Source organism: Gymnogyps californianus, chromosome 8 (genome assembly GCF_018139145.2).
Source record: "Gymnogyps californianus isolate 813 chromosome 8, ASM1813914v2, whole genome shotgun sequence".
Lineage (NCBI taxonomy): Eukaryota > Metazoa > Chordata > Aves > Accipitriformes > Cathartidae > Gymnogyps > Gymnogyps californianus.
Window position 1 is genome coordinate 11,006,369 of NC_059478.1, and position 13,390 is coordinate 11,019,758.

A 13,390-nucleotide genomic window follows, 5' to 3' on the forward strand; every position below is an offset into this window, starting at 1 on the left:
CTAAGCTCTACCTGTTGCAATACTTCTATTCCCAGAAGATAAAAAAGAAAATTTGTGCAATCACAGCTCCCTCAAAATAGACCTGCTCTTTTCATCTCACAATTTTCAGAGTAAGTTGTGGATAGCGTTGTGTTTTCTGACACCTAATCCTGTCCCGATACAGCTGACACATAAGAGTTCGTAGATCGCTGACAAACATATAAAGGGGAAGGTGATTCTGGACCTTGTAGCAGAAGTTGTCACTAATGGATTCAAGAAAGATTAAAACTCCACTAAGCTGAGCTATGTGTACCTTCCTACAATCGTAGATTGTTTTGACCCACAGAACACAAATTCTACTCCACTGCTGAGAACAATCTTTGATCCTCATTTAGTTGGCTCACACGTAAACTACAACTGGAGAGGCCCTACAGCCTATGACTGACATTCAGAAGAATCAGGTTGCTCGTAATGCTTAAATACCAAGACTTTTAGAGGAAGACTTGCTCTCTAAAAAGTATCATGTTTTCATCTTTCTAAAGCTTATTGAGAGAAATATTTGTTGTCTAAAATGAATGAGGAGCTGAATATCTGCAAATGAGGAGACCACCGCTTGCAGAATTCCAATCAAGAGTTAATTTCTCTTGTTCCTGCTCCCTATCTCTTCTCCACTTGGCCACCTCTCAGTCACATGCCTCGGGGGAGGATGGAAGGAAGAAAAGCTTGGTTCACCTACCTGCTCCTGCCAGACAGGCAGCTGAAGATTTTTGGTAGCTTAGTCTAGCTGCTCTGTGCTCCACAGAACAATAAGAGCACAGTTAAATCATGAAGACAGACAAAATAGCAGGACAGAAAGACTCTAGACAGCAAGGTAACAAGAAGATCTTGAGATCTTAGAGAAGCAAAATCACGTAAACAAGTAGCTATCATAGAGGTGGCAGTGGAGACCTGAAGGTCAGCTGTATCTGCTACTGAACTTATAGATGATTGTTGCAACATCACTTAGAATTAACAGTACGTTAAATACAGACAAAAATAGATGAAAGAAAATTAATGACTGGAACAGTGACATGACCAGGGTGCGGTACACTTCGACTGGAGGCACACTACAGGATGCTCTTGCCCTGTACAGCAGACTAAGGCCGGTGTCCCAGGCAGTATGCATAAGACTACTGCTTTTAGAGCATCTTTCAAAGGCACCTTACAAGGTCAAAAGAACAAATGTATTAATTAACCCTGAATACTTTAAAAGGCATTGTTAATCTCACTATCCTGCAAGACAGAAGAATAAGGCTTACTAAACAACCACAGAGTAAGTTTTAAAATTCAGAGATTTTTTACTAAGTTATAAAATGTTGGAGTCTCTATTTGTCTAATTGTTCCTGAATCTCATCATGTAACCAGTTAAAAATAAAGCATATTTCAGCCACAGTTGTGTCCAGAGTAGCATACAGGGACCAAAAGTTCACTTTAAAATAACAAGCTCAGTTACAAGTAGCAGAATAGTTAAAACAATATGAAGTTCAGCACAGGTTAATTTACCTGCTTAAAAAAAGCCCTTAACTTTCCTGGAACTCATAATAAAAACATAAAAATTGACAATGCTCTTCTTCCCAAAGAAAGTTCCCATTAGAATAAGTGTAGATTGAAATGTTACCACCTACCCCTATTACTGGCAAGGCAAACAAAAACCAGATAAATAATACTTCGCCATACAGCTCTAGCAAGCATATAATATTTGTATCCCATGCAGCAATAAATAGTTGCCCCTTACTTCCCTAACTCATGTCAGGGAGACCATTATTCCCTAGGCAATATCAGAGAGCTGGGAAAACCAGGAAATACTCTCTTCCGTCTCCACTCTTGAGATTACTATGTGTGCAATATTTAACTTTTAAGGTGGTAGAGTATTTATTATCTTTAAGAAAGTTCATTACATTTTGTACAAAAAAAAAAAGACACCAGAGTATGACACAATTTTCTATCATCATGCAGTAAGGAAAAACTGACTTTTTATTAATATAAACTTTCAATAACAGCATCTCTAACATTATCTGGAAACTCAACAGAGAAATTGTCTTAAACTAGAGGTAAGGTAGACATCACTTTCAAAATCCAAATATGCAAGTCTTTGAAGGCCAGGTTAAAATCCACGTCATCCTGCATAGCTAAGAGGGAAGCAATATTTGTTTCACTCAAGACGTCTTAAGATTTCCTACTGCTTGCAACACCAGTTAAGATGCATCTTTGGCAGCAACACTGAGAACCTCCTGCACATCCTGTTCAGATGCTGTTTCTCCAGTGCTGAAAAAATAACCACCATGAAATAAAGCACTACTAAAATAGATTCTTATTTGTTTTACCTGTTAAGTTTTTTCATTTCACCTTGGAATACCCCGATAGCTCAGGACAGAAATGAGCCTATTTGCAACATACCCAACTCTACCTACTCAATATATGGCTTTAAAGTGAAGTTTGCAGTCTCATAAATGTCTGCAAAACAGTATCAAGGAATATCACGAGTAGGGTGTAGTTGACACTCAGGTCAAAAGGCTCCTATTTGCAAGATTTTCTTCTTGATCATCAAGGAAAGAAATTTTTAAAATTAAAATTAACTATGAAAATATATGACAAATAATAAATAGCTGCATTTCCATAAAAATAAAATATACTGAAAAAGTCATAAAATTTCAAGCATGACAAACTCTGCTCTCGATGACACTTGATACATTTCCAATTCATTTCAACTCCAAGCATATTTTGTTCCAAATATATTCCAAATATTTTCTCCAGCATAAATTCTAGCATTTCACCAGAGACTTCAAACTACGCATAGTACTAATTATAAAAGAAACAAACAAAAAAAAGCAACTGCAATTTTGATGGAAGTAGCCAAGGCAGAAGACCCACAACACGCAGCAACCAGGAAACCAGAATGAAAGGTCAGAGACAAGAAAAGGAGAAGATCGTTTTTGAGGCAGAAGGGAGAAACCAGCTAAATGGATTTACTTCATAAATCAGATAATGGTTTCTATCTGCACATGGCACCACGTTGTCTTTTCAATACAGGTGATCAGAGGTTGCCAGACTTTTGGATGTCAACCAGCAAACATTTTTGACAACTACTGAAGTTCTTTCAAGTCTCCTCTTAGTGTCACCAGTAAAAAGTCTGGATTTCTCCATAAAACATGATTTGCAGGCTGACAGGTAAAAACCAACCGAACAAAAAACTCCACCTTATTTGAAATACCACTTTACACTTTCTGACTCCCTCAGTTTTCCATCCACTACGCTTTCACCCAGGCATATTTCAGAAGCAGAAGCAAGCAGGCGAACATTATGACTAGAACAGTCAAATTGGGAACAGCAGCCTGAGCGTGACATAGGAAATTGCTCCTTTTTCTGAACCGAATCCGAAGTATAAATAAGAAGTACTGCATTAGTTACCTAAAAGACAAGTTCTGAAACAGAGAGTGTCTGTAAATAGTAGGATGTCATTCCTTGCCTAGAAAGCTTCTACTGAACGACTGGTCTGCCCAGTAAATACCCAGTACTGATGTACACAGAAAGGTCAGCACCAGATCTGTAGATTGCTTATATGCAAGAACTGGCCTGCTCAGGCTGGGGAGTGAAACTGTGTCTTATAATGCCAGGTGATGCTCTTCCAGAATCAGAACTTTCCACTGATTTTCTCACAAAATGACCGTACAGCGTATGCCATGATGAAATCCTGATTTTGCTGGCAACTCAGAAACTTAAAAGTAGTTAATAAATGAAGTATAAGTTAATGAACAACTTGAGTGCCACACCAAGAGAAAATATCTGTAGTAGAGAGTGACTTATGCAGATAGATAAGGTGAGATAGTCCAAAAGCTAAACCCCTGACTGGTCTCGTCCACCTCTAAATGTGCAGTCCTGCGGGGGAGCGTGCCGGCTCGCACAGCTGTGTCAGTAGTAGGGGAAGTTGGGGAACCACATTACGTTGTAAAGGGTAGTGAAACCAATTACATGTGTGGGCTGAGCTCCTTGAGCTAGGAGAATCTGTAGCCAAAAGAAAAGGAACAGAGAAAGGAAATCAGCTTCTAAGGAACCTGCTAGGATTAACATTTCATAACTACAATTATTTGTGATATTTTTATAAAGGAAACAGTTATTTCTTGTTTTACGGGCAGCATAGATCAAATTCTAAGCCTTACCATAACACAGCTCAACAAGAATCTCTTGTAGTAATAGTTTTTCGGTACCAAATTCAGGTATTATCAACAGTGTCGAAAAATGGAAGAGAGATGAAACAGCTCCGAGACCAAAGAGGGACAGGGAAGAAGCAAACAAGCATAGTTTTAAAGCACTAACATATCCATTGTGTTACCAGATGCAGATAGATGACTATCACAAAAAATAAAACGCAATGGACATACGATTAGATGTATTTCTTCCCAAGGAGATATGCAATGTACATTCACTATGCCTATGGCTGAGCCTGTCCAGACCTTCTGGCTCCCTGCTACTGCATCGTTGCTAGAGATTACTCTGCAACAATTTCAGGTTGGTGTTTCTGCATGTGAGCATCCGTCAGCCACTTCAGCACAAAGTCAATCCGCTTAGCTTAGACCTCCGATATAGCATAAGCCAACTTTGAACAGCTAAGAGAAGAGGGAGGCAGCTTCCACCAGCAAGCCAGGCAGCACAAGCAGCTACAGCCAGGAAGGTTTTCAGCTGCTTCACTTTGATCCAGAAGAATGAAACTCCCCATGCTCAGGGAAGACACTCACAAATCTAACCCAAGTATTCACCGCACTTACTGAAAACTAATAAAAATCCTGTTCCTACAGCAGGATTTCTCTATAAAGTGAAAGAGGTCTACCCTCTTCCCAACTTTAGTCTAAAATTCAAGAACTGATGCACTGAGTCTGCACTGGCCCAGTATGTTTTCTCTAATAGTGGCCATGAGTACCCAGTGAAGGACAAAGGACAGAGATAAGCATGCACTGTAACCTCAGAGACAGGTTATTCCTCAGATGTGCATCTCTTGTTACTGATTGTACTTTTATTCATGATTGCAGGCAGAAACTGACTCACACAAAAACCAAAAACTCAACACCTCTGCTTAGGGAAGAAGCAAATAGAGTCTACCAGCCAAGTAGTTCACAATGCCTTGAAAACTTACACAGAGGTAATGAGTACCAGAAATAATTCTATTCTGATGGATTAATGTATTTCCCTTCCTGATCACCTGCCCAGAGCTGCCTCACCTTCACTCATTCCTCATCCAAGATCCCAAATCACGTAGTCTGGACCCCTCCAGCTGCAGCCCACTAACCACCTTTGCCTTGCTCTTGCTGCTGGCAAAGTCCTCTGCCGCTCCAGTTCCTGATCTCAGTCCCATCAAGTCTCATTCTTTGGCATCAGAGTGCCCTTGTTCCTTGATTTCATCATACTTGGATTATGACGTTTGATCCCAGACCATTTCCTAACATAAGTAATATGTAAAAGAAATTTATTTTGTTTAACAAAAATATAAACAAATTATTTGAAGTGACACTTCAAATACCTATAGCAGTAACAGTGAACCAATGTGCCTCAAATGCTCTCCCAGTTCTGCAGAAAACTATTATCAAGAAAGGCAGAGCGAGAGCCAAGAACCAAACATAGTGTTCAGGAACATTACATCCAGTACCAAACATTAAAAAAGGCTGAGCTGGTTAGGATATTCCTCAAAGAGCAACAGTGGGCTTGAGACACAAGAGCAACACTGAAAGTAAAAGTGAGGCAACATATCGAAGATTAAAGTGGATGGAGGGTACTAAGCAAGTAGATGAGAAAATATAAGGTAGCACAGAATAAGGAATTAGGTGACATTAGACTGGAATATTCTGAGGGTAGTTGAGGTCAATCAACAACGACATCACACATGACAATTTGGCAGTCTTTCTGGAAGACGTTCCAAATGATTGTCATCACTGTTTCAGCCATCAGTTAATTTTTTCTTCTTTGGTTTGGCACATCGCTGAAGGCTGTAGGAATAAGCCAAATCACTAACAGTTATTTTCGATAGGCTGATACAGAATATCTGAAGGACAGTCAAATATTAATACTGTACTTATTTGAGCAAACAGAGAGCAGAACATTTGAACAAAATGTAGTCCCCCAATATCACAGCTGTATGATTAAAAAAATGGCTAACATATGCATACAGTCTATTAAAATGCACATAATTTATTTGACTCAAAATGAAAACATATCTAACAAGTAATTCCATTCATCTGGCCCTTTTTCACCCAGCCTTAAGATATACAAATGCATGCCTTTTCACCAGAACACAGCAGCTGGGAATGAAAAGGAAAGCATTCAAATGATCATTTTCACATCATATTCCATCGTCTTTTCACCAGCTTCTCCCCAGTCTTTCTTTGAGTCCCATTCTGTTACAAGAGAGCTGCTTTTTAGATCAATTCATATTTCCATAATCCACACTGCTGTTTCTCCCTCTCCTCCCCAGGGTGGACTAACCCCTGCATCCAGAACTATGGCTTACAACTGTCATTAAGACCTATAACAATAACAAGATAACAAAAGAGCTGGTAGAGATGAGGCTAGCCAGTACCATATGCTGATCAAGTTCAACATTTTTAACTTAAAAGCTCTATAAAACAAAACTGCCACAATCCTGAAAACAAGCATACTTGATGTTGCCACCTGTCCTCAAAATTTCAAGAAAGTTCCAAGTTTTCAGTATTGGGCTTTTATGATTTTAAAAATAAAACTCTCAAAGATTCATTCTGTCTCTATTGGGATGAACTGACAAAAAAAAAATTGAGAATGCATCTTGGAATATTTACATCTCAAATGATGTAAGGGTCTCTGTGATCCTGGGTGTTCCCAGCATGTCTAGGTGGGCAATTATTTCACAGAGTATTTATCAGGACCAGACAGATCTTTTCTGTTCACCCTGTGCAGTTAGCAACTATAAATACACCTCTGAATGTTTTTCTGCTGATCGTCTATCAGCTGTGATTTGCATAGACAGAAAGCATTGCTGCCTTACACACACAGTATTGTTCAATAAAAACAGTATGTATTTCAAACACAAACTGTCAGGAAATCACAGGAAACTATCTTAACCTGATAAAGCTTACTTGCAATGTACAAAGTTGCCATCATCTCAGGTGGGTTAATTGTTTTCCTCAAAGTTACACAGGGATTCAAGTCCCAAAATATCCTTAAACTAAACAATAATGTGTAACATTTAGACAAAAATACTTTTGAAAATTAGTAATCTCATTAGATTGATTCCGCCTTTCTCATACCAACGTACCCAAATACTAATCAAACTTATTAATACACAAGCAACAAAATCCCAAAACCCTTTTTAAGATTTACTGATAAAAACAAAAACACCAAAGCAAGCACCTATCTAGTTAGCATAAACATTTGAAACATGTATTTAATGCCTCATCAGAATAAAAGAACAAAGCCATCCAATGCAGAAAGCTGGTGAGATGCATCCCCTAACAGCATGCCTGCAGCCTTGAAAAGAGCGTAAACAGTCTCGTACCTCCTGGGTTCCTGCTGCTCTCTTAGGAGAGCACAGAGGAACACAAAATCGTCACAAGTGGCTTCCATACATTATTTTGACCCAGACAACAGACTTCAGCTTGCTTCTTGAGATTTTTTTTTTTAAATAAAACTTGTTCTATTATTTAAATCTTTAAAAAAATATGTAATCTCTTTCATATTGGCCTCATTTATTTAATTGCTGCCATGATCCATGCAATTAAATATTCCATGCTGCAAGAAACTGAGCACTTTGACTCCAATCAGACATTCATTTAAGCCAGGCTTAACTTTCAATAGTTAATACATACATTGAAAGTAAAGTGCGCGATTAGTGCTTTGCTGAGGGAAGGCTAACGTATTAGTACTTCATAGGATTTAACCCTTAAACAACTGATGTTTACACACATGCATGTGAATCTATATATTTTTATATATACAAATATTTTCACACGAATCTGATAGATTTACACGTATAATACCAGGCTTTAGTAGTTGGATCACTACAGGATAAGGAGTAAGGTTTATTGCTCACAATTCAGTGGTGACTTTTGCATAATGTGATACATTAAAAATAAAAACCAGATGTTATGATATAAAATATGAGGTAATAACACAAAGGGTGTTACAGTAACTTCACAGAAAACAGTAGAGATTCCTTACATGGTATGCCATATCCCTTACTGGTTACTCATCTGCAGGGTTTGGGAAAAGCCTGACATGAAAAAGCAGATTTAATCGGCTTGCCTTAGAAAGCAGAGAGCGAGAGAAGATAGCATGAAATCCACGACACAACTAACAATCTAATGCAGAGCCTCAGTTCTTTCTTAACCCCCATCTTCAGTCAACAACCCCTTGTCATATTTCATATTACTAAAGTGGCTTCTGGTAAGACCGTCTCCTGCCGTATTAGCTATTTATATCATCCTTCTGGTGAGACATTTTTCACAGCAGAGAAGTGGCAGACTAAAGAAAGAAATTATTACATGATTAGAAGGGAGAAGAATAAGAACTATTCAATGGATCAGTTTTTCTATACACCATATACTCCGGGACCTATAGCAGATGGAAATCACTTTGGGCCAATAAGCAGTCAGACTAAAAAGCAACTGAATTCTTACACAGCTAAAAATAATATCCAAAATAGTTGTAATTACTAACTTTGTAAGAAATGTTAGACTTCACATGCTTCAAAGGTTAAGACAATACGGAAAGCAGCACTTCCGCTGGCAGAGCCACTAACACCTGCTGGTGCTATTGGCACCGTGCTCTCGTCCTTCCTTGTGCCAGCACTACTCCTTTTCCCAGGAACGTTTCAACCCAATGAAGTTACTGGGAGCTTGAGTGTTTTTATTTCCAGAACAGCTATGAATAGAGGCATACTGGAGGCATCTGGACACATCTGACATCAATAGGGCTTTGCCACTGACTCCACTGCCATGAGGAGACAGCCCGCGTCAGCAGTTTGCAGTTCTGCTGGGTGACATTAATTTCTGCAGAGATACACTTTTTTTTTTTCCCCCAATAGTTATGAAGTATTTAATTTTGGAAGCAAAGGTGTTGTTTTTATTTGGGTTGCTTCTCTAAAGCCCTTAAAAAATACTTTATTTTTAAAAACTACTAGATTTTTTTTTTCTAGATATCATAGCATTATTATTTTCTCTGTATAGGCTTCCATTTGAAAACAAGCTTGCAAGGCTGAAATTAAACTCTGGTCTAACCAGCCTGAATAAACAAAATAGGAATTTCAAGATTAAACACACATGCATCTTTTGTCATAAAAATGTCATTGAGCACTGGGGGAGTTCTGAACATACTACAAGACAGAGCCTGTAGGCATATACATTCAAAATATATTTTAAATTAAAAAAAAAAATATTCCATTAAATGGCTACAATCCATTCCTCATCCAAATATGAGCTTGTGAAGAGAACCACAGAAGAGCTATATATGCTCAAATCAGGAATCTTCACATTTTTTCTACAGTGCTGAGATTATTCAGAACTTTTTCAACATTGTCAAACTCATGTTTATGGCATTAATGCCAATACAACAGTAAATTGTAACTCTATGATGTCTCAAACGGATTACTTCTTTCGGCTTTCCGGGTACTTTTTAATAAAGATTTTCTTTGAAATGGTAGCGTGGTTCTTTGTACTTAGAATTCTACCTGGCATGAGTTCATTGTTTAATTGATAGTTTTGAGAGTCACTAAAAAGTGAATTACTCCCACCATCAAAAAAAAACCAAACCAAACCAACTTTCTGAAATACTCCTGGCAAAGAGAAGTATTTTTCATTTCCTGCCTTGGAGCATTACTTTTTTTCTTTCCCCATTCTGTGTTTTTCCCTTTTCCTTCTTATTCTGGCATCTGAAGAATTACCAGATAGAAAATAAGTGGTTTCCCTGCAGTCTTGGCAGATACGGAAATCAACAATGAATCTTGCAAATTCTTTTGTGGTACCAAAACTGTGCCTTAATATTTCCTTTACTTAATGGACTGCGTGTGAGTCAGTGATTATGACAAATCACTAATCTCTTCTTTTTCCTGATCATCTGTAGTTTCTACATCCCATCCAAAAAAACAGATGGGATGTTTTGCAAAACAAGATTTCAGAAAGTTGACATTTAAGAAAAAAGAGAGACCAAAAGAAGAATACTGCCCAGCACCAAAGAAAATGGCAGGCCACAAGAATAAGAGAGAGGATTAGGGATGAGTAAGCATTGGAAAGTTCAGGCATACTGAGAGGACAAATGTGAGAAAAAGGAGGAACATATCAAAATGGCTTAGACAAGTTTTCTTTGCATTATGAAAGCAACAAAAAGGCGACATGATAAACTGTAGAAAAATTCAGGAAGAGAGGAAAATATTTTGCCCACTGTTATCACATCACTGTGCAAACAGACAGCCCTTAGATTTTAGGAAAGATGATTCTTTGGGACACATCCAAAAGCTAACTCACACATTTTACATATAAAATAGAAATGACTGGAAAATAGGATGGAGAATATTCTTTTTCTTTTTTCTTTTTTTTAATATTCTCCCCTCACACTGTCATTGAAATTAGCGAAATTAGCCTTGATAGTTTCAGTGAGATCTCATTTTTTAAAAAAATTAAATCTGGTAGATATTCAGGTCTCCAATCCAAACCTACTGAGTTCAACATGCACACACACATGCACACAGAAGGCTTCTGCTGATTTCACTTGACTACTTGGCTCACGGGTTTGCTATAGAAGCTGCTATATAGTCTGTTCAAATCCAGTGGTTCTAATAGGAAAATTTCCCTTGCAAGGATGAGGATTAAAACATACTGGTTTCCAGGAACACAAGCAATTTACCTGAAACACTAGATTCCCTACACTGCTGAGACACGATGTGCAGGCATAGGTTTTTCAGAGCCCAAAGGCAGAGAGCTGCCTGAGGACTCTGGTTTTTATAGATGAGGTATGTCTATTGCATGTTTGTGTGATTCCCCTCCAGTCTTTAGTGGGCCTTCATCTTCTAATCATTTTTCTACACCAGCTGTTCTTTGAATAACCTTCGACATACTGAATAAGTTCCCATTTTTCTTCATACATAATTCTTCTCTTTTTTTTTTTCTTTTTTAAGATCAAGTATTTCTTAGGGAACAGAAAAAGAACAAAACAAACTAGAAAAAAAGACTTTAAATGACAATGAAGATGATCACTCTGCAGCCAGAAAAATTATCAAAACTTGCTGGATGTCTAGCTAAGAACACATAACAGCACACTTTGCTCATGTACCATTTATCACTATCTTATAAGCAGCACATGTTTCTGACTGATGCTATTCCCTAACTAGACATCCTGCCTTCTATGTTTGTATATTTATTCCTTTCATCATGAATCACCTTATAGCTGTCTTTACAGAATCTTGTATTATTGATTTCAAAAAAAAAAAAAAAATCAACAATTTATCAAGATCTACTGCACAAAAATATTTCCAGATCATCCATTGTGGTGATATTACCAATGAAGAATATGTTTGACTCAGTATCAGTCTAAAAAGAAGAGCAAAGAGAGACACTGAGTCAGAGAGATTTATTCTATTTAGTGTTTTTATGTATTTTTGTTCATGAAAATAAAAATATTTCCATGAAAGAAACTAATCTAAAAGTTGCTTAAATAATAAAATTTAATAGTTTCATTAAATTTTAATATTAATAACTTCAATAAAACAGTCCAGGGGGAAAAAAAGCAACACACTAATTAATAGCTTTGCTATCACTACAAACAGTGAAATAATCCATCAGTCCTATATGTATAAACTTTCCTTTGAGGATTAATTATAGATAGAAACTAAGATTTTCATGCTTTCAAAATCAGTAAGTTTAGATCATTGTCTCTTATAGGGGTGTGAGGATTATTTATTTTTTTCCCCAAGCAAATAACTAGGGTTTCTCTAAAATATTATTAAATAAATATATATAATCTTGCATTTTAATGGATTAAAGGAATACATGTCATGCTCTTCAACTTGTTTGTTCTGGTGGTTTTTGTTAACACAATTTTTAACATCAATGTTTGGCAAAGTTTTGTTGGGAAATTGTCCACATTTTCAATCCTACAACAGATAAAACCGCAACACTTCCAACAGCAACAGCTTATAAAATACTCCGTGTCAAAAATACAGCGATACAGAGAATCAGTACGATATACAGTGCTCTACAACTGCTATTGCATATTCCTGTCACAAAGGAATTCTAATCACCAAGCCACCAGTTGGGTGAAGACTTCCTCCCCGCTATCATTAGCATCTGCCTCTCCACAGCTGAATAGGAGAGCTTTTTTTATTATTATTCTAACATAAAAAAAAGTTCAATCTCATGTTTCCAACCTGGTCTCCAAAGTCCTCCGGGAACTTCCACAGTACCACTGGATCTGTAAATAATTGACAGACAGCATTAATCAGAGGCAAAGGAACAGAGTATTACAGTCAGAGTACATTAATATTAAAGAGAGGGTCAGCTTAGCTTCAAGCTTTGAGGCAAGTGCAAAAACGTATCTAAAAACTAAGGAAGATACTGGATTATTAAAAAGACTTATTTCATATTTATGAAACTATATGCTTGTTGTCTTACATATGGTAGCAGGTTATAATGTACCGAACTATTTTCATCTTCAACTCTTTAACCTTTGAGTACTTCATTTTTTAAGCATGTGTTCAATTTTCACATTTAATTAAGAAATAAAGTGATACAAAACCTCTTTCCATCCAAGGAAAAAAAGATGTAAAATGATAAGAAGAGGAAAACAAAGATCTCTATAAGGTACAGAAAAGTGTCATTTGTGATTTTAAAGATAGTACCAATGTAACAAGCACTCTCAAGGAAGAGTTTAAAAGAGCTAGCACGTTTGAGTATTTTCTGTTCAGAGCCATTTAAAAGCAGCATTTCAATAATATCTTAAAGTTTTCATTAACCTATTATAAACTGTTAATTATCAAAATAATCAGTGTTATTTAGGCTACATATTAGCCTACAATTAACATTATTTTCAAGGCATCTAACACAATGACCTGAACCATAACCTTTCATCAAAAACCGAATTACGCTCTTCATCCCCCCAAAGCTTTTAATCTCCTGCGATACAAAACCTTCCCGAGGTGCTACTGTTAAACTGTATCACAAACACCCATGAAGCTTCACAGCGCTTCTCCACAACAGGTTAGCAGCAGCATTTGTCCATGTGCTACAAGTGAAATTACCCGTCTGCCTGCAAGGGAGACCCAGGTCGGTGCCAAAGCCCGGCCTAGAGGGAGAGCTCTCCCATTTCTGCTCGTGCCCTAGCCAACGTCAGGCAGACCCTCCCGCCGCCGGCCGCGCGGCCGACG

General features: G+C 37.4%; 1 protein-coding gene across 2 annotated transcripts in view; it reads right to left on the bottom strand.

Moving 5' to 3' along the window:
• DENND1B (DENN domain containing 1B) overlaps positions 1-13,390 on the bottom strand; it is a 165,864-nt gene that overhangs the window by 109,002 nt on the left and 43,472 nt on the right. For both annotated transcript variants that reach the window (XM_050901330.1, XM_050901331.1), the window contains exon 3: positions 12,395-12,438. In XM_050901330.1, the coding sequence (XP_050757287.1) occupies positions 12,395-12,438 (44 nt within the window). The remainder of the gene's footprint in view (positions 1-12,394; positions 12,439-13,390) is intronic.